Source organism: Zalophus californianus, chromosome 3, assembly GCF_009762305.2.
Source record: "Zalophus californianus isolate mZalCal1 chromosome 3, mZalCal1.pri.v2, whole genome shotgun sequence".
NCBI classification, from domain to species: domain Eukaryota; kingdom Metazoa; phylum Chordata; class Mammalia; order Carnivora; family Otariidae; genus Zalophus; species Zalophus californianus.
In genome coordinates, this window is record NC_045597.1 from 187981464 (window position 1) to 188008676 (window position 27213).

At 36.9% G+C, this 27213-nt stretch overlaps 2 protein-coding genes across 15 annotated transcripts in view; one reads left to right on the plus strand and one right to left on the minus strand.

The window, feature by feature from the left end:
* Positions 1-27213, plus strand: part of GIGYF2 (GRB10 interacting GYF protein 2) — a 147958-nt gene that overhangs the window by 56713 nt on the left and 64032 nt on the right. For all 12 annotated transcript variants that reach the window (XR_003518989.1, XR_003518987.2, XR_003518988.1 and 9 more), the window contains 2 exons: positions 4534-4645; positions 5505-5545. Coding sequence is in view for 9 of the 12 variants with exons in the window: in XM_027588411.2 (XP_027444212.1) it covers positions 4534-4645; positions 5505-5545 (153 nt within the window). In the remaining 3 variants the exon portion in view is untranslated. The remainder of the gene's footprint in view (positions 1-4533; positions 4646-5504; positions 5546-27213) is intronic.
* Positions 11233-19951, minus strand: KCNJ13 (potassium inwardly rectifying channel subfamily J member 13). 3 transcript variants are annotated; one of them, XM_027588419.1, is made up of 3 exons: positions 19838-19951; positions 13831-14306; positions 11233-12057 (listed from the first exon to the last, which is right to left on the minus strand). In XM_027588419.1, the coding sequence occupies exons 2-3, from the start codon at positions 14288-14290 to the stop codon at positions 11435-11437; spliced, it is 1083 nt and encodes a 360-aa protein (XP_027444220.1). In that variant the 5' UTR covers positions 14291-14306; positions 19838-19951; the 3' UTR covers positions 11233-11434. The 3 variants fall into 3 exon arrangements, with proteins under 3 accessions (XP_027444220.1, XP_027444221.1, XP_035582436.1); XM_027588420.1 differs by lacking the exon at positions 19838-19951 and having other exon boundaries at positions 13831-14325; XM_035726543.1 differs by lacking the exon at positions 19838-19951 and having other exon boundaries at positions 11870-12057; positions 14067-14325.

Here is a 27213-nt window from a genome sequence, read left to right on the forward strand (position 1 = left end):
CCTCATGCCCAGGGAACCTTGCACTTTGCCATAGCTCCTAGAAGTGCCTGGCGCAGCACTGAAGTCCCCTCAGGCTTCCCTGACACTGGGTTTCTGTATAAGGCGGTGTGCCAGTTCCAGCAACGGGCTTTAGTAAAAGCTGTCTCATCAGTACTAGGGCTATTTTAGAGGTAGATCAAAAATTAATAAGCAGTCACTTATTTAACCTATATTTTATAGATTTGTGTCTCCGAAGAATAATTATTTTTTGATACTGTTTTTTTTGCTGTCTGCTGTTTTATGTTCATTGATTTTCTGCACCATAAGGATGTTTGTAATATAAATATTTAGCATTTACCTCTTAAGGTGGTTAAATCATAGTAGTAGCCTAAACATATCCTGTAAGTTTTTGAAGAGGTGCTTTAGAAGTGGAAGAATTAGGTCTCTACAAAGCTAGGTGCCATTGTTCCACATACTGCACCACCTAGCTTGGCATGATCAAGAGTGTGGAATATCTAAATTATTTTTTCTTAAAGTTATGCCTTATGAATAGAGTAATTTACACCTAGTCTTTACAGAGACTGTATTAGATTATGCATTTCTGTGAAGAGGTTGCTTTCAGTCATCCGTTCAGAATGTGGGAATGCAGGTGTGGTAATTAATGAAGAGGCTAACTAAAGTTCTCCACTTGTAGGCCAGGTACTGTTACCAAGGTATACATGGTTTTTCCTTCTGAATTTGTCAGTCTCTAGAACAGCAGTTACTTCTGCAACAGAATACTGGGTGGTAAGATTTAGGCGTGTATGCCCTTCAGAAGCTCCCCAGGCTGTGCAGATTCCCCCATGTAATTAGGTTCCATTGGTCCAGAATTCATCTGATCTTTGCATCTTGGTGGTGCAGTGGTGTTTTGGAGATGGCTCTGGCCTCCTACTTGGGTGTTTCCTGTGTCTTTCTACGGCAGGCTGGCAGCAGGGAGAGGTTACACTCAGGCAGCTTTGCCTCTTACGCTCTTTAGGGTAAGTCCTACAGAGATTATTACTCAAGAAGTGTGGCCCACAAGCCAGCTGTTTTATTTTTTATTTTTTTAAAGATTTTATTTATTTATTTTTAATAATTTTTTATTATGTTACTCACCATACATTACATTTTTTAAAGATTTTATTTATTTGACAGAGAGAGAGACACAGTGAGAGAGGGAACACAAGCAGGGGGGAGTGGGAGAGGGAGCAGCCGGCTTCCCAGCGAGCAGGGAGCCCAATGCGGGGCTCGATCCCAGGACCCTGGGATCATGACCTGAGCCGAAGGCAGATGCTTAACGACTGAGCCACCCAGGCCCCCCAAACCAGCCGTTTTATGTGCCTCAAGTCATCACCAACTTTGTGTGCTGCAAATGCTAACCAGTCTCTCCAAACAGTCTTTTTTTTTTTTTTATAAAGATTTATTTATTTATTTGAGAGAGTACATGAGATGGGGGAGGGTTAGAGGGAGAAGCAGGCTCCCCGCTGAGCAGGAAGCCCGACGCAGGACTTGATCCCGGGACTCCAGGATCATGACCTGAGCCGAAGGCAGTCGCTCAACCAACTGAGCCACCCAGGCGCCCCTCTCCAGTCTTTAAAAAAATTCTGTATCGAGAAACAAAGATTGATAAATTTCTCCCTGCTTTGTGATTTCTTTGAAGTAGAGGGCTATCACGTATTATCCTACATTCAGAATTTAAACAGGGCATGTGCAAAAGATAGATACTGTGAGAAAAGTGGTGACTTAATTAAAATTGATGTGAACAAATGGCATGAAACTAGCCAAATGAATGAACTGACTTTGGGAAAAACAGTTCTAACACCATTGTCCGAACTCTGATTTCTTTTCTAATGATTTCATAAGACCATTAATCTGGTTTTGTTTTTTTCACTTAGCACTTAATTTTAACTTGTTGGTTAAGTAATGATTATTGCTTTGTTTTTCATGGGCAGGGCTAACATTAGATGATTATTTTGGCTCTTTATTTTAACTTGAGGAAACGTTGATGTGATAATTGACTGACTTCTAGACTTCTAAATATCATGAACTAGTAAAATTGAAACATGGGTGGGGAAACAGCGGTTCCCTTGTTGACAACGCCCCAACAAAGTTGTCATCTCTCTATTTTATCTGGTTAAGATGTTTAATAATATAGCAGATCTACACAGTTGTTAGCCACTTGTCTTCATCGAAGTGGGTGTGTGTGTGTGTGTGTGTGTGTGTGTGTGTGTGTGTGTGTGTGTGTGTGTGTGTGTGTGTGTGTGTGTGTGTGTATTTTTTAAAGGAAGTATATTTTATTCTCCCAAAGTAATCTGGTGAAATCTCAGGCAGTAGGGCAGTTCTTTAAATAGTTAGCTGTATGAAAGATTCATCATGTTATGTCACTTGTCTTCATCGAAGTGGGTGTGTGTGTGTGTGTGTGTGTGTGTGTGTGTGTGTGTGTGTGTGTGTGTGTGTGTGTGTGTGTGTGTATTTTTTAAAGGAAGTATATTTTATTCTCCCAAAGTAATCTGGTGAAATCTCAGGCAGTAGGGCAGTTCTTTAAATAGTTAGCTGTATGAAAGATTCATCATGTTATGTATACTTGCTTTTTCTTATATGAGAACTATATTTATAGATGATTATGGTCCCTGTACTTTGAAGATTGTTCCTTATGTTTTACTAACTGGAGAGCTCTGGAATCTGATTCTTTTTATGTGCCCATTCATAAAGCTTTAGTCTGATAAGGAGGACCAGTACTGATGCTAGATAAAACTGGCAGAAAATATTTTGTCTGTGGTTTGCTTGTTTTTCTGGCAACCTGAAGTCTACTTTTCATATTCAGATTTCAAAAATAAAACTCGTTTTCAAGATGTCATGTACTTAATGGTTTACCTGAGAAAATTGTTCTCTTTAGAAGATGGGACTTTAACCCTAAAAATCATCATTGTGGGAGATCACCACACTGTTATGTTTGTGTTATACTGTTTTAGGATTTTAGATAAAATGTATACATTTCCTAAGGAGAGAGGTACTGAAACTGGGATTCGACTTTAAGTTGATGTAAAGTTAGATTGACAAAACTGGAAGGTAACTTTAAGATTATTATAGTCAAGCCTAGTCTTCACTTCCATTTTATAGATGAAGAAATGGATTATCTGGATTAGTTAAAAGGGTGCCCATTGCTCCTAAGATTACCCACATATAGTTGTGTGCATTTCATATAAGGTTGTATAAAGTACAACTATATTCTGAGTCAGGTTGATAAATTTTAAGCAAAAAGTAAAAATCCTACTGGATATTTGCCACAATTATTTAACTCAGTTGTTTTTAGCTTTAGAATGCATTCATGCTTTTGTTTGAGATTCATCTTCATTTTTCTTTGGGTGGTTTTACACTGTTAAAGAAGTTGAGCTACGGATGATGGCTAAGATTTCATCGAAGTACAGCCCTGGACTCCCCACCCTTTCCCGGTTTTCTGACCTGTGTATTGAATACAAATGGTGCACGTTAGTCGAGAAAACCTCACATAGCACAGAAAGTATAAAGCTAAAAGTTCATATTGCTTTCTGCCCCCGGACTAGCAGTTGGATTTCCAGACTCTAACTGTGCAGTTCTATCATTTATACAGGTGGAGTTATTTTTATAAGTATTGTTATTTAGCATGCTTTTGTCATTCAGTAGGATAATGTAGATTTCTTTTAATGTCAGTGTTTTGTCTTCTGTGGCTTCATAGTGTTCTCCCAAATTGTTTTATCAGAATTAATTAATTGATTGATTAGGTCATTTCTCGTGTTTTAGATTGCAACGAACTCCATATAAATGTATTTGCATATGCATGTATTTCTGTTAGGATAAATTGTAGTTAGAATCGTTGAGTCAAATTTTGATAGATCTAACCACATTGTCTTCAGTAAAGGCCAGTTTATACTTGAACACCTAGAGCCTCTCAATCCCTGCGTTTGACACATTCTCACCAGCCCCTCTGGTTCATATTCAGTCCTGATACTTTTCTTACTTGAAGACTTGAGCAAAGTGGAAAGAGTGCCTTTGTTGCTGTGGAATATCCTTTAAGGAGTTAGTTCACAAAGTTAATAGACCCTATTAAATTATATTTTCTTTGGAGTTAGATAAATTATTTTAACATTTATGCTTGGCTTTTATACTTTATGTGCTCTCTTCCCAAGCTCTCCAAATCTCTCATTTTTGTTGAAAATAATCCAATAAAAGGTCCAATTTGTAGTAATAGTTTATTGATCTTCTTAGAATTTTACTGTTGAACCTTTATATTAAAGAACTGAATGTTGATACTATTTTTTGTTCAGGATTGGGACTGGGACTCTTACATCTGTTTCTAACGTGTTTCTTTCAACCTCCTGTGGTCTAGCCTCTTCAGTGCCATTATTGGTTTCTCAGGTAAAGATCCATCAGGCCTTGCTAAATGTTTAAATGTAGACCTCTTTGTGTAGCGACAGAACTTCAAAGATTAATCTTTGGTGTTGAATTTGTGCCACAGTTGACATCTGAGTATCATTTTTTCTGTTTTCTTATTTTCAGGCAGAGGCAGAGGTGAATGTGGTTTCTACCAAAGAAGCTTTGATGAAGTAGAGGGTGTGTTTGGTCGAGGAGGTGGCAGGGAAATGCATAGGTCACAGAGCTGGGAGGAAAGGTAACTAAAAGATCCACATCTTGTTTTAAAGGTTTCTTGGTGTAAAAAACATGTTTTTCTGCTTTCTATAGAGGAGATACTTCTGCACATAGTTATACAGTTTCATTTAAAAAAATGCTGCTAGTTGAGTATCAAGCTTTAAGAAATTTTTAAATGATCCTTATTTAAAGGAAGAAGCATTCTAGATAAATAGGTTCAAATGTTAGTGCCAGCATGGATATTTCATAGTTAATCAGATTTGCTATTTGATTAGCATTCAGTGGGAGGCATTGACAATTGACATTTTATTGTTTGTTGCTATTAGAGCATCTTCTCTGTTCTTTGTGACTTTATCTGACGTCTATTGATGAGGGAGGGCAGTTGCACAAAGTTGTGTTGTACGAAGATGGCCACTGTGATGATGTTTATAATGTACTTAGAAACAAGCCAAACAGCTTAATATCAGTGTGGTTTCTTATAGAATGGTATATCCACACAATAGAATATTATATAACCACTAGAGTTAGGATGATTTTGAAAATATTTAATGATGTGGAAAAATGCATTTTAAAAGCAGTATATAAAACTACGTATAGGGTGTATCTAAAATAAATCATGTATCTAATTAAAAAATCTAATATATAAAACAAAAAGAACAATTCTGGGTTAATAGAAGCTAGCTTTTGGTAAGTGAGATAGTGGAAATTTCTGTTTTCATCTTTGTGCTTTTCTGTATTTTCCAAATGTTAGGCAGTAAACATGCATTTGTTTTATAATTTGAAAAAGAAAGTAATGCTATTAGACAAAGGGCAGTGGGTGTCACAGATGGGAAATCTGTTACTCTCAAGTCTTGTTTGAAAACTTATTTTATCTTTTCTAGAGGTGACAGACGTTTTGAAAAACCAGGACGAAAAGATGTAGGTAAGGCTTGCTTACTGTTCTGAAGTATTTTTATCTGGATTTCCATGATAATAGTTCGTAACAAGGCTCAAGGATGCATTTATTAGAAGTTGACTCAGTTACCTGCACCTTCTCCAGTAGATGGGGTCGTAACATTACTTGCATTTATAATTCCATGGTTATTTGAGGGCTCTTTTGTATAAAACCAGGGGTGATGAACATAACCATTAGGATTTCCTTTGTTTAACTTTTAGGTTTGTGTGTTCTTTGCAAGGCATATATTCTTTATTAAGGCTATCTTGTGAACTGAAATTTCAGTCTGTTTACTCCCTGTTCCCAATGTAGATACATCTCACAGGGGGAGAAGAAATAGGGAAAATGCTAATGTTTGTTTTCATATCAGAGAGCATTGAATGTTCTTACTTTAATTTTTTTTCCTTTTTAAGATTTTATTTGTCAGAGAGCGAGAGAAAGAGAGAGAGAGTAAGCACAAGCAGGGGGAGCGGCAGGCAGAGGGAGAAGCAGCCTCCCTGCTGAGCAAGGAGCCCAATGTGGGACTCAATTCCAAGACCCTGGGATCATGACCTGAACCGAAGGCGGAGGCTCAACTGACTAGCCACCTAGGCATCCCAGTTACTTTAGTTCTTTATTCATCTGTTTTTTTTGATGTATTATCTTTGTTTTTTGTTTTTTTTTTCCCTTGTTTTGAGATGAGAGCAGTCAAATTATAGTTAAAGTAGCTACTGACTTAAAAGTTACGTCGTAAGAGAACAAGATTTCAGTGTTTGTGGTGAATTAATCAGTTTATATTAAAGAATCTAAATGTTAAGATGGGCTTTCTGACTGATTAAAGGTACTACCTTCCAAACTGCCAGTAGGTATTAATGTATGAGAGGAAAAAGAAATGCTGATTCACAGTGATGTTGAAGTTATTAAAATCACCATGCAAGTTCCAAATTCCCAGAAGTACCAGAAAAGTTCTCTAGAGCATGATTACACCTGACAAGAGTAAACATTTCTCAGAAATATGTTAAGTATGTAAATAATCACTCACAGATTGATTTGCAGATTCTTTTTTTTTTTTTTTTAAGATTTTATTATTTGAGAGAGAGAGAGAGAAAGCACATGAGAGGGGGGAGGGTCAGAGTGAGAAGCAGACTCCCTGCCGAGCAGGGAGCCCGATGCGGGACTCGATTCAGGGACTCCAGGATCATGACCTGAGCCGAAGCAGTCGCTTAACCAACTGAGCCACCCAGGCGCCCCGATTTGCAGATTCTTTTTAACACTAGTAGTTGTTAACAGTCAACTTTGCATCACTGTTTTCATATCAAATTCATTTTAGCATATCAGTAATTGAAATTTCTCATTTATTAACATGGCATCGGGAATGATCAGTTGTATTTATAATAATGAAAAGTTGTTAAATGAGTGTAGCACAAAGAAATTTGGAAGACTGGGTAGATAACCTATTGTTAGTTGCGTGGCTTTACTTGTATGGTAGACTATTGGATAAATGCTATCTTGGGATATTTTTTAGGACTTCTCCCATCCTTGTCTGATTCAGTACTTTTTCCAGTGAATATGGAGAGATAATGAGGGGTAGTTTAGAGAGTATAGGGTTTCAAGTCAGAAGATAACCAGTAATCTAAGTTCTCAGATATTCAGTAGTCTTATAATAAATGGAGGTAAGAATGCCCTACAGAATTTTTAGGATTAAATAAGAGTATATGGACTCATTTATTTGTTCAACAGTTATTGAATTCCTATTCCTGTGATAAGCCTTGTGCAAGGTGCTATATAAATATTCCTTTTCTTTAGATGACAGTGTTGGTGTGTGATCAGATTTTCAAATCGTTCAGTATGTAGAGGGATAGCTGTAGAGTGGAACACCTGGGACTTGAGAGAAGAATTAAGATGGAACAAGAGATCGCATCTAATCAAATGGAGGTTTAACAGCAGAAAATGCCAAGGAAGTCTCTCATAAACTCTAGAATTGAAGATATGTAGTAATGGTGTCATAGCATCCTGCTGGGGAAAAGCACAGCCTTCTCAGCTAACTGCGGGCTCAATGTTAAACCAGCAGCAGGACGGTGCCGAGCGCAGCATTTACTAGAACTGAAGTGTCCTCATGAGGCAAGCGCTAGGGACACCCGCTGTCTTTTTATGTTGACACAGGACAGCTTAAGTATTGCGTGCAGTACTGGGGCCACACCTGGAAGGGGTCCATATGTTGGATTAGGATGTTTGGGGCATTTGACCCCCTGTGATGGGGGATGCATGTAGGAAACGGGGCTGTTTACACAGCAGACAAGACTGTGGACAGGACAGGGTGGGGAGGAGGATTTTTAGGGTTACTCTCTGCAAATATTTACTTAACAATCATAAAAGAGGAATTAAACTTGATCTGTGTGAATCTAAAGGGCAGGTTTAAGGAGGCAGAAACTCAACACAATCTTAAAAAGGTCTGGTAGAGTTGTCTGAAAATGACTTGGGTTACCTGGGAAAGCAGTGTTTTCCCTGTTAAGACAATAGCTTGATTTGAACTGTTCAGCACATAGTCATACTTGGGTGGTTTGGATAGAATGTGAAGTTCCCTTTTCATCATTATTTTAACTGTATTAATTCAGTCTGGGTAATTTCCCCACTCTCTATTAAAAAACAGGTTTTTTTCTTTGCCCTTATATGTATATCTTTGAAAAGATGAGTTCCATAAAGCTAAATGTATGTAAAGTGGTTAAGAATATAGAGTTTTTCCTACTAAAATATCAGGGCAGGTTTCACATATATATATTCAAATCATAGTGAATTTTACTGAATGTTTTTTGACAGGATGCTTACTTTAGGTTGTATTAACTGTGCTGATAATTCTGAGCCTTTCTTTTTATAGGTAATCCACTTTCGTTGAAAATATTATAGATTAAAGAAATCTCATAATTGTATCTTGCACTCTTCAAGAATGGCAGTACTAAGTAATTTGTTGGGACAGAGTGATATATTGGTCAGTTGTGAGATGTTCTGTGATACCAAATTAAGATAATTTGAGTATTAAAGGTCCCAGAATGACTTGCTGGTTTTAAAATTAGAGTTGGTTCATATCATATATTTGCTTCTTATATGGAGAGAAATGGGTGTGTTTACAGACATCTGGGCAGGGATCCTGCATATTTCCTGTGAACACAATAAGGGAGAGTGTGGAGGTGGAAAAGGCCTGTAACACTGGAATTATAATTGCTATTCAGTAAGAATTGGTTGCTGGAGAGGGGGAGATCAGGTCCAGTGATGATCTACAGTATGATTCTGTGAGGATGAAATTGGAAGATCATTAAGAAATAAAAATTGATCCATTTGATACCAGTAGGTTCAGCCCAATGTGATACCAATTAGTCCATTTTGGTGTGAAATACTTTAAAGTAGACATAGCAGCTTTTGTTTATAAGGCTGCTGCCAGGAGTAGGTATTATGGGCTTACACATATATAAAACTAGACCTTAGGATTTTTAGTAACTACTTGTCTAGTTTGTTGGGATTGTTATGCTATCTATATTGGTTTTCTAAAGCACTTCTAAAGTTAATTCCAGTGTGGTCTTCCTAGTCATGTATCCAAGATAGCATCACTGGACTCCCAGGTACCCCAGGTTAGTGAGCTATGCAGCCAGGAATTAGAGCCGCTGTTCCCACCTCCCAGGACTTTCCCCCTCTTTCAATTTGCACTTCCTTCTCCTGAAAGGATAATGATATCTTGGTAGAAAACTTAATCTTTAATGTAGAAGCTGTGATTCTCTGAAGTAAGTGGAAGAAGAATCATGAACAGTGCTTTCAGAAGCTTTCAACCACCTAGACAGAAGTTTTTGATTGCATTTCTTAGTTGTCTACTTGTGAAACATTTATTAAGTAGCATTAGTTTACCAACAGAGTTGTTTTGGGGTGTATGTAGTTCTAGAAGTCACATCTAATTTCCAGATGCAGAGCTTATACATACATAGTGTACTTTGAGAGCTCTGCTACTTGAATGGAGAACATGCTGTGTGTCTGCAGGGAGACTCATCCCAGATCTTGCTCACTTCCTTGTGTTACTTTGAGCAGCTTCACTTAACTGGTGGAGTTGTGATCTGTGGAAATGATGTACAGCTCTTAGGAAAAAACATACCATGTAAATTTTTGATACTACTTTATTTTCACAAGTTAGGTGAATCTGGTTACTTTATTATAGAAATAAGAATTCTTGCTGTCTGTATGTATTATGACAGTCCTGGGTTGGAAAAAAAGTCTGTTGGTCTGACTAGCATTTAAGAATGCCTAAAGTTTCCAATTAGCAAACGTTTAAAATAATTAAGTTTCTGTGTCCTTGATATTTTTTTGCTGTATTGCTCTTAGACCACTCCAGAGTTCTTCATTTTCTTTTCCTTTTGGTCAAAGAGTAGAAAAATGTGACTTACTGCTCTGTCCTACTCTTCACGACTGATTGCCTATACTAGGCTCGTGTTTATTTCACGGGATGATTCCTGGCTGGATCATTACCAGTGGGAGGTTAATCTTTCACTTTTCTTATTAAACCTGAATAAGGGGAATTTCAGAAAAGAAGAGCAGCCACGAATCTACTTGAATTCTGATAGGGTGTCTTGTTTTTTTGTTTACCTTGAGGACAGTTTTTTTTTGTTTTTGTTTTTTAAATCAAAATGAAAAGTACGCAGAGAATGGTTTTAAGTTAAACTGGAGGTAAGGGTAAGGTTTCATCTAAGTATATGTAAAATAAAAATTGAAGCAGAGAGAGCATAATTTTCATGGAGTATTAGACTTGGTAAGAAATAATAGAGTTTATCTAGTCCAACCTCCTACTGGTGAATAAACACTCATTTTGTGTTTATAGAAAAAACTATTTGAAGTTGGAAACAAGAATTTGGGTTTGAAAATACTTTGTTGCCTAATTTTTTTGCTTTATCTATTGGAGATGTTTTTCCTATTTGAATGATATGTAACTAAACCTTTATATCTACAAAAACTTAAATATATTTGCATTTTTGAGTTACTTAGGGTGTCATGTTTTTTTATACCATTGAATAGATCATAGGTAAGAAGGGAATGTTTTTACTTAGGTCAGAAGCCATTCAGATGAGTCGTTGATTATAATTTTTGAATCACGATTTGATTATTATGCAAGGTAGCTTTTAGTAGATAGAATTTTGCATCTCCTTACAAAAATACCACCTCATAGGTTTAATTCAGGCTGGATCTCTTACTTGATCTGATCAAATATATGTACATGTGCATGTGTTCGGATATCATGCGCAGATGCTTTTAGAGCTATGTATAAATCTATACTTTGCTGTTTTTGTGTGTTTGTGTGAATTTTTGTTCTTAGATGTTAAAAATTAAGGGGGTAATACTTCAGTTTTGTAGTACGAAGAACCAGAGGAATGATCTTTGTTGTCTTGAAAAAATAACAGTTTTAAAAGGATGTTCATTAAATATTGTGAAATCATCATTCTACCCAGGGAGCTAGGTTTAAGACTAGATTGTTTCTTCAACTTACAGATGAAATGAGAGATTTGTGATTGATTTTAGAGTTCGGCTGTGTTAAACTTAATTGTCCTGTTTTACCTTCATTAGTGGTATCATACCACCTTATAATAAATCCACCAACATTTCTGTAATAAATATCTGTCATGTTGAGATGCATTGATTTCAGCAGTTAACCACAGATACAGACTTGTAAGGTAGAATGTTATATTTCCAGAATGTGTATTGTTAGCTCAGCCATTTTTATGGGCATAGGCTTGATTACCATGATGTAATCAGAGAGATGTAATCAGCATTTAAAAAAAGAGAAAACATGAGATATGAAAGAAAAGTAGCTGCATAACTGGCTGGGTATATTTAATACATTAAAAAATAGGGTGTAATGGAGACGTCTTATTCTGTCAGTCCTGTTTCCGAGATCTGAAAATTGTCCATGCTTTGTCCATTGATACGAATGTCCAGGTCAGTCCTGTTTGGGCTCTTGGAGACCAGAGGAGTTGGAAGTTCAGGAACAGTCTTGTCAAAATTTTCCATCTTGATTTGATATTCACCCTTGGAACCCCGGGTCAACAGAGATGCAAAACAGTGATGTAACATGATCTCGGAGGGTAGGTAGGATGTCCTCCTTTGGCATATTTCTCCAGTGCCTTCCTGCATTGCTGAGAGGAACACAACTAATTCAAAGTGGGGAGGACTTTCATGCTGGAGCAGAGTAGCCAGAGGACTTGATGGTATAATGGAGTGATAGTAGGTTAGCGGAAAGATAAAGAACGGACATTCCTCAGAACTGATGCCATCAAGGTGGAAGTCCACACTGGTCTGGTTGAGTTCACCATTTTCCCTTTCCTGATAGAGTACAGCTGAGACCCGGACACTGGTCAGAGGGCTAGGTCGAGTGTTGGCCACTTGGAAAATTAGATTAGGTTTGCCATCAATGTGAGCTACTACTGCTAAGTCTGTAAAGCGAATTGAGAAAGCTCGATTTTTTGGCCGGGCAATCTTCGCCACAAAGGCACCTAAATTAGAAATCATTGAATTTTTTTTAGAACAAACACTTGAAATATGAATACCTTTTCTGAATGAGAAGGGTGTATCAAATAGTTACACATTCTTGATGCCATGCCTTCCAAGTGAGTCAAGAATTGATGAGCACATTAATTTGGGTAGTCTCATTTGCCTGAAGAATTTTTCAAAATGTACATACATCCTTATTTAAAAACTATGATTTCAGAAGGGTTAAGCAGAATTCATTTTGTTACATAGAAATGTAACTTTGTATTCTCATTTCTTACAAAAATCAAAGAATGGTCATTTATTACATTTCTGCCCGCACTTAAAAAAAAGTAACAAAATAAATGAAATTCATTTGTAATGAGATTATTTCAAATTGAAGTAGAAATTAGATTCAGAGTAGAATGATTTGGGGTAGGGAGGGTAATACATTGAGGAGTTTTTTAACTTTGAAACTTATATAGCTCCTCCTCTCCTTTTTATTTTAGAAGGCTCTGGCTCTAAGGTGATTTCAGTGTACCTTTCAAAGTGCATCTTCTTTGTGCCCCTAAGCTGTAGGTCAGGATTTCTTAACTACTTTTGTGCCACAGATCTTGTTGGCAGGCTGGAGAGATCTGTGGACCTCTTATCAGAATTATGCTTTAAATGCATAAAAATAAAATACATAATGAAGGAATCCAAATATACTGAAATTGAGTTGAACATTTAAAAAATTATAGTACCATATGTGCTTTTTTAATGCATTAAACAAAATACAGTGGTGGGTTTAATAATGTACTTTTGAAGTACTGTAGTGTGATAGGAAAATATCTGATTTCTGTTTGTATCAAAGTTACCAATATTGCTGATACCAATAAAAACCAATATTGCTGTTTTTTGTTGTCTGTGTAAGGAAATGGCAATTTTCAGTTAGAGGCTAGTGAAGAAAGATGCAAGTTTTTCCTAAGTTCATGGATCCCCTGAATTTTATCTAATGACTGACCCAGTTTAAGAACTCCTGCAGGGAAGTTAAGTGATTTGTTACAGATTATAGAGCCAGTTGGCAGCACACTGGACTTCATTCCAGATCACCCTTCATTTGGCCCTTTACTTACCTTTTCAGATTATTATTGCATAGTGTGTTAAAGTCAGGTTTTCTTTTCGATTTGTTTTTTGATTTTTAAACTATATATATCACTTATAAAAATGACACTAGCCCTACTTACTTAGAGGAAAGTCTTATGTGTTATCAGGTTTAAAAATAAAATTTCATAATCTTTGTGGCCACATTTCCAGTAAGGATGTGTATACTTACTTGATCTCTAAATATAATGCTGACTGTTGTACTCTAGGCTCACTGATGATGAGTAAATGTTGAACAGATAAACTCAGAGGAGGAAATTCTAACCCAGTAAAGAGAAAAAAATCAAATTCCTCTGTTAGGTAAAATGATTGTCAAAATATGCATTGAGCGTATTTATCCACTTATTTGACAAAGTATTTAGCTTCTCTGAAAAATGCCTTTTAGACCTTTTGTTAATATTTTTTTGGTGTAAGATGTTATTGCAAGTTAGTGTCATAATGGTCCTTTTTTTCTTAAGGCGTTCCAACCGGTAGAATTTAAGTGTAAGTCAGGTTTCTTATAATTTCACCTCTCATTTGCCCATAGACTTTTTTTTTTCAGTCTTCGATATTACCTGCTAATGATGCAAATTAAATTAATCTACAACACAGTTGCTTATAACTGATTATCCCCTCTCCAAACCACTTGCAATTTTTTTAAGAACAAAAACAATTACCTGTGATAAAAGCCTCTAGCATGAGGCCTAGGAGCATTTGTATGGCAAGTAAGGCGATTGCGCTTGGACAGTCACCACTGGGGAACATGGTACCGTAACCAATTGTGAGTTGTGTCTCCAGGGAGAAGGAGAATGCAGCTGTGAAACTGGTAATGTACTTCACACAGATAGTGTGGTTTTCAGGTGGGGCATCATGATCTAGTTCCAGATCACCATTCATCTCAGCCAGAACATACCAGAGCACTGCAAAGACAAGCCAGTGGACAACAAAAGAAGCAGAAAAGACCAACATCATCCAGCGCCAGCGCATGTCCATTAGGATTCCCCAAGCATCTCGCAGATATGCAAGACCTCTTTGAGCACCATCCATTTGAAGTGTGCTGTGGCCATCCTTGGTGACCATCCTCCGGTATCTCTGAGTTAGGAGAGGAGCAATAACTTTGCAATTACTGCCATCCATCTCAGGCTGTAATTTTCTGAAACCAAGAATAAATTAATAAGCTCTTAACTGTTTTACAGTTAATATTAATAAATTCTGAGACCTCATTCACTTTCTCCTTTTTTTGGAATGCTTCCCTGGCTACTGGGCAGGCTTTCCTGGTCTGACAGCTCTCTTTTCTCTTCATGCAAGGGGACATTTATTGACTAAGCCATTCATTTGCTACCAAATCATGGCTTGCCTCAGGATATCTCTTATTGTTTCCTGGAATGACTGTTAAAATACTTTTTGGCATTTTAATATTTCCAAGTATATTTCAAAATCCCTTAAGTTTGGGGTTTTGGTTCATGTCTCTTTGACACCCCTGTCTCTTTCTTGCACAAATCCAGGCATAAAGTATTGATTTGACTAAACATGTGTAAATAATAACTTTTCATAATTAATAATTATGGATAATTCATAATTTAAAGAAATAAGTTAAATATATGTGTTCCTCTATGTAAATAACTAGAAATCATTTGGAAATGTAGTGTTAGGGGCGCCTGGGTGGCTCAGTTGATTAAGCAACTGCCTTTGGCTCAGGTCATGATCCCAGGGTCCTGGGATTGAGCCCCCGATCCGGCTCCTTGCTCAGTGGGGAGCCTGCTTCTCCTTCTACCTGCTACTCCGCCTGCTGTGTTCTCTCTCTCTGTCAAATAAATAAATAAAAAATCTTAAAAAAAAAAAGGGAAATGTAGTGTTAAACTGTCTGCAAATGTTTTGAAGCTAAACTCCATGCTAGGACAGAGTTAAGCTTTTAGAGATCCATAGTTTTAATATATGCTTTTTAATTAACCTATTGAAAGTTTTATGAATAGCTTTGTTTTTGTCACTTTGTGGCCATTTTCATGGATTCTTTCCTTCCCTGTCTAATGGATTGCCATCATCTGAATATTCTAGATTCTGGTTAGATTGTGGGGTGGGGAGAAAATTATTTTCTTGAAAAAAATAAATTCTAGGCAGAGATTCCTAGATAATACTAGTTTGTTTTTTTTTTTTTTTTAAGATTTTATTTATTTGAGAGAGAGATGGTGAGAGAGAGAGCACAAGCCGGGGAAGAGACAGAGGGAGCTGAGCAGGAAGTCCGATTCAGGGCTCAATCCCAGGACCCTAGGATCATGACCTGAGCTGAAGGCAGACGCTTAACCGACTGAGCCACCCAGTTATCCCGATAAATACTAGTTTTGAAAGTAAGTAAGCCAGAAAAAAAAAATTCAAGTTTAATGAACTAAAATAACCATTAAGGCAGCAAATGGCAATTTTTAAAATTTTTTAAAGATTTTATTTATTCATTGGAGAGAGCAAGAGGGAGAGCACGTCTGTGTGCGTGCACAGGAGTGGGGGGAGGGGCGGAGGGAGAGGGAGAAGCAGGCTCCCCGCTGAGCAGGGAGCCTGATGTGTGGCTTGATTCCAGGACCCTGGGATCATGACCTGAGCCAAAGGCAGCCCTTTCACTGACTGAGCCACCCAGGCACCCCCCAAATGGCAGTTTTTAAAAGATAATTAGTACAGTTTTTTATCTGTAAACAGTTAAACTATGAATCAGTGGGTATGCTTTTCTCTGTGTGGTGAGAAGAAATCTAAGGTATGCTTTCTATGTGTTGATTCTTGCTTATATCAGAAGTGTCTTAAAACTTTTATGTGGAGCCTCACAGGAACAGAATGGGAAGTGCAGCTTTGCTTTCCCTTTCTTTTTGCCACAATGCAGTGCTAGGAGTTTATATTTGACTGCCTAGCTGCTTTCCTCAGAAGTAGATGCTCTTGAGAGTATTGCATTATTCCCTTACTACCTTTCGAATGACAGTGGCACTTAAGAAGGGGACTAGAGGCATTTGGAGCTAGGTTGTTGCTTGGGTTTGCTGGGTCCTTCGCATTCTAGAGACTTTGGGGCTGTGGAGACTGCCTTCCTGTGATATTGTCATTGGACATTGGCCAGCTGAGTATATACTTTCCTTCCTCCCTGAGGCTAATTTAACATGTATTGGTGATATTAGAGACATTCTCTTGTATTTTCTTCAGATTTTAATTACTGATGGAACAGGATCCACTGAGATAATGGTTCAAATTTTTTAGAGTGGATAACCATTTTAGTTTCATATTATAAACTTAAAAAAAATCTTAGGTCATTAATGCTTCATAATTCTAACAAGTGGTCATTATCATTTAGGGTATTTTTTTTCTCAGCACAGCTATTTAATGACTCATTTTGCTAGAGTCTTTAAGTGTTTTAGGAGACCTTATCTCTGTCGTTTTGAAAGTAAACAGTAATAAAATTTTCATAGGCACTGTGCTAGGTACCTTCTATATTGCATTATCTCTAATTCTTTGGTATCTCAGCAAGATATTTTTTTTTTAAGATTTATTTGAGAGAGAAGGGAAGAGAACTTGAGTGGGGGGAGGGGCAAGGGGAGCCAGAGAGAAAGAATCCTCAAGCAGACCCCATCCCCCCACTTCCTGCTGGTCACAGAGCCCCACACCAGGGGTGGATCTCAGGATCCTGAGATCATGACCTGAGCTGAAATCAAGAGCCACTTAACTGACTGAGCTACCCAGGGGCCCCAGCAAGATAGACATTATTACCCTGTTTTTCAGATGTCGCCAAGGGATAGAGAGATGAAAGAAACAAACACTAGGCAGATGGGGGCCTTAGATTATTTGTATTATTCTCCACATCTGGCTAAATTTACAGGTTAATTTTCTTACTACAAGAAGCTATTTAGAAATTTTGGTGAAAAAGTCTTTCCCAAGATGATTGGCATTATATTCCTAAGATAGTCTTTGACAGCCATATTTTTAGCACTTCTAGTAGATATTCTTCTGGTCCCTGTAATTATCTCAGGTATCTGTCTTAAATCATTGTTAACCCCATACATGATTCTTATGACAGTAATGATTAATAATATTAGCCAGTATATATTTTTTATTATGTGGCAGGAATTATACCAAACACTTGTGTTAACTCATTTGAAGCCAGTAAGCAATGCCTTGGTGCAAAGTAACCTTTCAGTCTTGGTTGCTTAATTATTATTATTAATAATATTCCTTAACTTTCACTGTAGTAAGTACCATTATAATTCCCATTTTAGAGATAAAGAAACTGAGGCATAGTGAGTTTCCTAGGATCCCAAAGGTAGTAAGTGTTAATGAATCCCATACCAAGTCCAGAGTCAGTGCTATTTTGCTTCAAAAATAGACATTCTGATCCTGGTTAGCCTTTGTGAACAATACTACATTCCATTGGACTAGTTAATTGTTTAAGAGTCATTACAGAATATTTGGTCTTTAGGAATGTTTAGGTTTAGACCTATGATTTGTAGGCAAGAAATATATTTTCAGTTAAGACAATATTTGAAGATCAGCACAACCACAATTATTACATAGTGTAATCTTTTGTATATTATAAACCAGTACAAATTAAAACAAAATGTGGAGAGGCGACTTCTTACATAGCATTGCCAAATTCCATTTTGCCAGGTGAGAAAATAATTTTTAGAATATATCATACTAATTTTATAAAAGAAAAGGCATTTTGACACTTGAAGAGGAAGAAGGATGTAATAAGGAATGGTAGTCTGCCTTCCGAAAGGTTGTGAACCCCTGCACTATCCTTTATGGTTTCTTTTTTCTTTTTTTGAGGTGAAATTGGTATGTAACATTGTATTAGTTTCACTTTTGTTGTTCGTCGCTTCCTGCCTGTGTGAAAATGCCCATCATTTACCTTGTACCCGCGTGCTTATTGCAATTAGGGAACCACTGTCCTGGTGAATGCTACTAATTGCTGATTGTTTCACAGTAGTTTTTTGGGGGGGAAAAAACTCCCTGATTCTTGATTTTCAACCTACTTCATAATGTTCTAAAACTCATTACCCAGGGAGATAGCTTTCTGTATATATTACAGGTAACAAAAGTATTATTATTTGGGCTTTTTCAGGATTGTTACTTGTTACCTACATTGTAACAGTCACTCTAGGCTTCAACAATTTCATTCTTTTTCTCTTGCAGTTAACTAAATACATGGAAAAACCTGTGAACAGGAATGTCAAGGCTAATATCAAAACAGTGAAGCAATTTCCTTTTTATATATAAGCCATTACTCAATTTTGTTTAGATTGTGTTGGGAGGTGGAGTAGTTGAGAGAATAAGATTTCAATCTCCACTTAATGGATTACCCTGAATGAGTCCATCTTTGGATTCATGTAGAAGTATGGTTTAGTATAATGAAGACAAGGTGGGGAATCTAGCCAACCATGCTCCGGCTCTGTTGGTTACATAGCTGTGTCAGCTGGGCAAGCCACCCAATCCCCTTGGCCAGGCTTCTTATATTAAAAGAAGAGAGAGATAGAAGGGAATTAAATACACGATCTCTTAAAACTCTACAAGTTTTAAAATTTATTTCCATTTCCCTCAACTGACAGAGGTTTTTTTAGATAATTTTTTTCTTTTTTCTCTTATGTGGTTTTACATCTGCTTGTATGGTTTTTAAAAATTACATTGTTGCCTGATACATATAGATTTTCTCTCCAAGTAATTTTTATATCTTCACAGGTATACAAATATCCATTGAATGTATTTTGTCTTGGTTTGTATTTATATGATTCTCACTAACTGATCCCAACAGAAAATAGAATTGAAGCTTGGGAAGGTTTGTTTGTATCTCTGTGTGTGGGCTGTAAAGTATTTGCTCATTTACAGACTTTGGTGGAAAAAAACACTACTTTATAAAAATGATAGTTTGGCTGCTTCAGTGGCTGTCAAGGTTATGGATTCATTTTATTCATTTGATTTGTAGCACTTAAAATTATGTCTTTTCTGTTGCTGTGTTGTAAGGTAGTAGTGTAGTTCATATTAAACAGTTAATAGGCTATAAATACAAATGTTAAATGATCACAGTATTACTGTGTATTTGTTTACAAGTGGTGTTAAAAACTGTATAGAATCTTAGAATCATTTCTCTTACCTTCTATAATCGGGGCAAACAGTATGAGTTCTAACTCTCTTATATAAGGTCAGAGATTCATTTATATTTTAACTTATTTGTAGAAGCATCTACTAATTTTGTTAATAATTCTGTGCTTAAAAAGACATTTAAAATTAGGTATTCATCTTTTTTGTGGCTTAAAAATTTTTTGGGGGGGCGTCATTCGTTCTTGTACGCTCATTTTGGTTTTTTTTTTATCCCTTCCAAAAGAAAGATATCTGTATATATTTAAAAAAGCCAAGGAAGGGGGGTAAAAACAAGCCACTAAATTTTTTCTAGGGCCTTTCTACTCATTTCTATATTATAATGTGGAATTAGTATGCATTTAATAAAACAGGAAAATTTCTAGTAATGCTTTCAGTAGGGCTGTTATTCCATTTTCAGAATTTAAGGAAAAAGAATGAAGAACCTTAATGTATGACTGTAAAGGTAATATCTTTGTTTTAAAAATCTGTTGGCGATGTCTAGCTCTGTCCCCATTTGCCACTCAATTTCTTTCTCTGTTCCCCTTAAGGAAAGAAATAAGAATGAATATTATTTCATGTACTCACCAGTTCTTTTGCTGGGTCAGCCTGTGTGTGCACAGGTAGGTCTTGAGGAAACTTGCAGAGTCTGTCTTTTCAATAAGGTAACTTTAATCTACAAGTCTAGCTTGTAGGTTCTCTTCTTGGACTGGGTTTACAGTTCACATTCCTCTGTTTATAATGTCGTGGGGGCTAGTTTCAGCTGAAGCTGATGTGATTGGTCACTTAGTCTGCAGGGGGGCCAATTAGCTCTGATCATGTGGAAAAGAATGCTGGTTTGTTAGGAGGTCTTTCTTTACCCAACACAAACCTTAACAATTCTGGAGAAAGCCTCCAGAACTGACTTGGAGAAGGGGTGCATTTTTTCCCTCTAATCAGGACCGGTCTTTAGTAAGTTTGCATAATCTTACTTAAGAGTTTATTTGAAAGTTCAAAGGGATAAAATTCCCTGCAAGATTTCCTTTCAGCCGTCTTTCCTTATATAGCATGTTGAAGTGTGAGATACTGCCTTTACTATTCTTTTTTTTCCCTCCATATCTTTGGGGAAGATTTCCTTGGATAAGGACTTCTAGGCATGAATTAATTAATTGATTTTATTAGTTTTCTTTTCATATTCCATCTCACTAGGATGACTACCACTAATTCTAGAACTGGTAATATAGGTAATTTAGTTACCTGAATTTTTGGCGGGGAGGGGCAAGGAGGCAGGCTTTTTTTTTTTTAAAGGCTATATGCAGAGATCTTAAATAAGAATAAACTTAATTGTTTGGTACCTTGCACTTATCTTTCAAAAACACACCTAAGTGAAGGAGCTGAAGAATTTTCTTAAAGCATGCTTTAGTAATGTCTAGGGGATGGTTTCCTGAGAAGCATTATGGTAATGTGCAGTAAGATGTAGTGTTCAGGGTACAGAAAATTTAACTTAACGTCTAAATAGTGTTTAGCTAGAAAATGTCTGTGATCCAGCTTGTAGCAACCTTGAAATGAGCTGTGGGATGGCTTTGTGTAATGCCTTTACTGAGCAGTACTTTTCTCCACCTCTGTTAGCTGCTGATTTTAAAACTTTGATCAAATGTCACATGTAAGAGGATCTAAGAAACAAAGGCTGTGATTGTTCAAAGTAAAATCATGGAAGAAGGCCTGCTGGGAAAATTATTAATGTAGACCAATATAATGCTACTTAGAAGGTGAAATCCGCCTTTGTAGATTCCTTCCCCTCCCCCCAAATTAAAAAAAGTATTAATTCTTTCTTTGTTTTATTAATGCCAAACATCTCAATACAAGTTCAGACACAGCATTGGAAACTTTGACCTTCAGAACTAGAGAAGGTAAAAGCATAAAGTAGGGACTTGTGATGTGATGCTTATACCCTACGCACACTGGTAGGGAATTATACTTTGTATCAATTGACAATTGATGGATTGGGGGAGAGAAAGCCAGAGCAAATACAGTGTGACACTGCCTTTCGGAAAGTATGGGAGTGTATTTGCCATGTGTCTTGCATCAACATTATAATTAGCAAGATGGTGAAGGATTTTACCAAACTTAGAAGCCTCTTTCCATAATATACTCTTTCAGAATATATTAAGGCAAAAATGATTTGGCAAAATGATTGTCAAGAAAGAAATGTCTCAAGTGAAGAAGGGTCTGGTTTCTCTATTTCTACAATTTGAAAGTCTTGCTATGGTCTCTAGACAGTGATTGCTAGTTGCTAATTGTATGGACATTGTAGACCAGCTTTGGAGTGTCCACTCAGGAGCATAGTACTCCCATTTTAATAGCCTGAGCAGTTTAGTTCATTTGTGGTTGAAACCTCAACCAGGTTAGTTGAGATGAAATTGTATTGGTATAGATGGTATATAAACTTCACCCTAAACACATGGGCCCTTCTATCTAAACAGAGTTACTGCTTTCAGTTGGAGATGGCTCTAAAACATTTCTTCTGTGAATGAACATAAGTGCTAGATAACTGTTCTCTGATTTATTTTTTATTAAAAATTATGATTGAGCAACGTGCCAAGACCAGATACATTATTCTTTATTAAATTCAAATTTCTGTCCCTTAAAGGTGTTTGATTTTTCTTTTTGGCTAAAGTAATCTAGTATATAGTCCATAACTGTACCAACTTGTACTTGAGAATAACAGATGCTGTAGTTGGAGTGTAAAGTCCTACCTATGTACTTGAATAATCTCCCAGCTTTAAAACTTCAGCCCCGTCTCCTGTATTCTTTCTTACATGGTATATTTCGCATACTTTAGAAGATGCCTAGTCCCCTTCCAGTTCTGCATTCAAGCCCATCTACTGATCATCTTCTTCCCCAGAGATTTGAGGCAGCGTCTGGGTGTATACCATCAGATGACTGAACATGAGGGTTGTAGGGTATGGGCTGTATTCAAACCACAAGAGGTATTTTTTCAAGGAGATTTTGATATGCTGCAGCCCCTTCAGTCTGTCTCTTCCAGCCAGGAACTGTTGTGTTTTCAGGACCAATGTTAATGAGTGGAGCAGTTTGTAACCTCTTAGGAGTTAGGATGGGAGAAAAGTTACAAATCTCTGGATATAAGATTGAAACTTCTCCTTCCTAGCTATCCTGAGTTTTATTTACAGTTGATTGTAGGGAAAAAAAGTAAATACCAACACTTGGATGGGATTTCCTTTCATTATTTTCTCTGGTGTTAGAAAATATTTTTAGTGTTGATCAGAGACTATATATCCGAATAGAGGAATACAAAGTTTCGTACTAGAAAAATTTGCACATAAACAAGCTTCAAAGTCTGTCCCATAATTCCACTTTTGCTTTTGGAGTTTGGGCACTTGTAAGTTCCAAGTCTCACAGCTGTAGATTTTATTGGCTGAGTGCCTCTTTGCTCCATCTGAAGTTTTCCATAAACACCGTTTTTGGCTGTGAGTCAAACATGCACACAGGTGCCCTTTTACTGCTCTTTCTCCTTAGGAAGTCTACTCAATTAGACCAGACTAAAACCAATATTACATTTTAATTTAATTTTATTTTTAGAAGAATCCTATTCATACTTAATACATTAAGTCAGAAATGACCAAGTCTTTACTGCCATTGGGAAAATGTTTATGTCGTACATTTGCATTTTAGCACCTTTTACACTTTTCCAGTTACTGTTGGTATAAGAACATGTATTATATAGATAGTAGAGTTTGATTATAAAATGGTCATGTTTGCTATATTGAATAGAAGAAAATATATTTTAAATTTGTGTTTCTTTATCTTTTGGAGGTCATAGATACCTTTAAGACTCTTAAAAAACCTTAGACCCTTTTCCCTGATAAAAGAAAACATGCCAGGATAATATGTGCTTCTAGTTCAAGTATTCATAGCCCCCAAGTTCATTTATGAACTATAGGTTAGGAATATTTGGGTCAGGCATTAAATTTGTAAATTATTCAATTACATTTACTTTTCAGTCTTGCTTACAAGTTATTCTGTTAAGAATTTAAGAAGTAAACTAAAATATTTGGTTACTCAACTTTATTTGCTGGTGTTACGGAAGGAGGAGGACTTTGGTTTGAAATGCTGAGAAGGGCCTTGTGGGTATCCTTCACTAGCCACTGTGGAATTCTGGAGTTTGTAGACATGAAAGGAACTTTAGACAGCATCCTCTAAATTGCCTGGGAATGACTTTTAATATTTAGCTTTTATTTTATTTTATTTTATTTTATTTTATTTTTTTAAAGATTTTATTTATTTATTTGAGAGAGAGAGAATGAGAGAGAGAAAGCACATGAGGGGGGGAAGGGTCAGAGGGAGAAGCAGACTCCCTGCTGAGCAGGGAGCCCGATGCGGGACTCGATCCAGGGACTCCAGGATCATGACCTGAGCCGAAGGCAGTCGCTTAACCAACTGAGCCACCCAGGCGCCCAATATTTAGCTTTTATTTTAAATTATATCAGTAATACACAAATATATGTGTTTTTTTAAACAAATCATATAGATCTAATTCTCTTTGACATTTTCACTCCCCATCAAATCTATACAAATTAAATACACTGTAATCACTTAGGTGATAAAGGATTTATTTTGATGTTTTAGAACAATTCTTGCATGCGGTGTAATTTTTAGTTATGTTAGTAATAATTGGAAATGTATACTTAGATGGTGCTTGAAGTCATTTTTTCCCCCTCAAAATGATTTCTAGGATAAAATTTTTATAGTGAAGAAATTGGCCTTAACATTTTTTCCAGGGGTATATATCTTGACATCATTCCATTTATGTATGTATGTATGAGAACGCACAAGCATTCTCAGGGCAGAGGGAGAGGGAGAAGCAGACTCTCCACTGAGCAGGAGCCTGATGTGGGGCTCAGTCCCAGGACCCTGAGTTCATGACCTGAGCTGAAGGCAGACACTTAAATGACTGAGCTACCCAGGCGCCCCTTGACATAATTTCTGTTGGAAGATTAATACATTTATTTCCATCTTCCCCTTATAGAGATGTTGGTAGTCTTTGTCTATAAGCTGTACCATGCATAGTATGTCTGTTTCCCTTTTAGAGTTTCTTAGACTTTGATCCCAGAGCTTCCTCTTTCTCCATTAGTTTTTCTAGAATTTTTTTCCTTCTTCCAGTGGGTTAAATTTGTGAGTAAACCCAGGATTAGGAGTTTGAACACTTACGTTCTCTTTCTGATTTGGTCACTACTCAGCTATGTGACCTTGGGAAATTGCCCCTACAGGTATCCCTTTCCTCATAGGAACAATAGAGATGGTAATGTTTAACTTAATTTTTGTGGTTAAAATGATGATTAGATGAGATAAATGGATGCATTTGTTTACATGTGTGTGTCTGGGCTGTGGACCTGGGGGGTGGATGCTATGTCTTAAGTCTCCTCTTTATTTTTAATCCTTCGTCTTTAATTGTGTTTGTCTATATAGGAAGCACTCATGTTGATATTTGCTAGAGGTTTGAGTAAAACAGGTAAAAAATGGTAAACAATACTGTTTTTCTGGGAAAATATTTGATAGTGCTTACTAAAGTTGATTATACCTTATTTCACTCCTGGCAAATTCACTTCTAGGCATAGACCAACAGAAATACAAACATATACTAAATTTCATATCCAGGAATGCTGATAGCAGCACAATTCGTATAGCAGAAAACTAGAAACAACCTAAATCAGCAGCAGATTAATATATTGTGGTCCATCCATACAATGAGATCCTGTATAGCTGTGCAAAAGAACAAGCTGCTGTTCTCTGTAACATTGTGGATGAATCTCCCATAATGTTTAGTGAAAGAAGCCAGACATAAATGAATATTCCATTTGCATAAAAAAGTTAAAAAAAGGCAAAACTAATCTTTAGAGATGAAAGTCAGAAATAGTGCTTGCTTTGGAAAGGGTTGACTGGAGGGACATGAAGATTTTTGAGTGCTCCTGATACTTTCTTTTTTATTTTTATTTCTGTTAATTTTTTATTTTTTAAGTAGTCTCCATGCACAGTGTGGAGCCCAGTGCAGGGCTTGAACTCAACCCTGAGATTAAGACCTGAGCTGAAATCAAGAGTTGGAAGCTTAACTAACTGAGCCACCCAGGCGCCCCAGATACTTTCTTTTTTAATATCTTGGTTATGTGGACATTTTTGCTTTATGGAAACTCTTTGAATTATACATTTGTGATTTATATACTGTTTGGCAAGAATGTTCTACTTCAGGAATAAGTTTTCATAAAGGGAGGGGGGAGGAGTTGAATGAAGTCCACTTTAAAGTTCTTGAATTCGTTTCACCCTTTTGTTATGAAAATGACAGAGAGGGGCACAGGGGCACCTGGGTGGCTCAGTTGGGTGGGCGGCTGCCTATAGCTCCAGTCGTGGTCTCAGGGTCCTGGGATCGAGCCCCACGTCAGGCTCTCTGGTCAGCTCGGAGTCTGCTTCTCCCTCTCACTCTCCCTCTGTGTGCTCTCTTTCTCTCTCTTTCTCTCTCAAATAAATAAGATCTTAAAAAAAAAAAAATGACAGTGATCCCTTGAGGTGGAACTCCACCTACATTATACTTATATGTGGGGTGTTTTGCATGTTAGAATTATATTATTCTGGCTTTTCCTGGTTTACTGGAGAAGTTATCACCTTAATCTTTCTGTTGCAGTTATTAATTATGTAATATTTGACATATCAAAAAGTATATTGCAGTTGAGGAAACAAGCACTCAGTAACAAAATTTGAACTTTGTTACTGAATTTTTGAACTAAAATGGGCTGGTGTTCATGTAAATTTAGGCAGCTTTACCTCAAGACACACACACTTTTTTTTTTTTATGTTAATCGCCATACATTACATCATTAGTTTTTGCTGTAGTGTCCCATGATTCATTATTTGCCTATAACACCCAGTGCTCCATGCAAAATGTGCCCTCTTTAATACCCAACACCAGGCTAACCCATCCTTCCACCCCCCCCCCCAGAACCCTCAGTTTGTTTCTCAGAGTCAATCGTCTCTCATGGTTCGTCTCCCCCTCCGATTACACACTTTTAAATTGGGAATTGGGTCTTTTTAAAAAAAATTTTTATTGTTATGTTAATCACCTTACGTTACGTCATTAGTTTTGGATGTAGTGTTCCATGATTCATTGTTTGTGCATAACACCCAGTGCTCCATGCAGAACGTGCCCTCTTTAATACCCATCACCAGGCTAACCCATCCCCCCCACCCCCCTCCCCTCTAGAACCCTCAGTTTGTTTTTCAGAGTCCATCATCTCTCATGGTTCGTCTCCCCCTCCGATTTACTCCCCTTCATTCTTCCCCTCCTGCTATCTTCTTCTTCTTTTTTTTTTTTCTTAACATATATTACATTATTTGTTTCAGAGGTACAGATCTGTGATTCAACAGTCTTGCACAATTCACAGCGCTCACCATAAAACATACCCTCCCCAATGTCTATCACCCAGCCACCCCATCCCTCCCACCCCCCACCACTCCAGCAACCCTCAGTTTGTTTCCTGAGATTAAGAATTCCTCATATCAGTGAGGTCATATGATACATGTCTTTATCTGATTGACTCAGCATAACACCCTCCAGTTCCATCCACGTCGTTGCAAATTTTTTTTTTTTTTTTTTAAGTCATGGTGTATAGATCAAAATTGGGGCCAAAATTTAAAATCAGATGTAGTGACTTCAAGATTTTTATTCTTTGTTTAGTACTGTACTCTTCTTTATCTTCAAAATACCGGTCTCAGATCGTTTTTGGAACAAGGTATGGCGTAGTCATTCAAACATTATGAGGTATGGGTTGAAAATTACAAGATAGTTTTCAATAAGTAGGAAAGTCAGATTTTATTTCTTCCTATATTTTCCCTATTTTTGCCCTTTTCTTTCTTTTTTTTTTTTAAGACTTTATTTTTCAGTAATCTCTATGTTCAGTGAATTCAGTGTGGGGCTT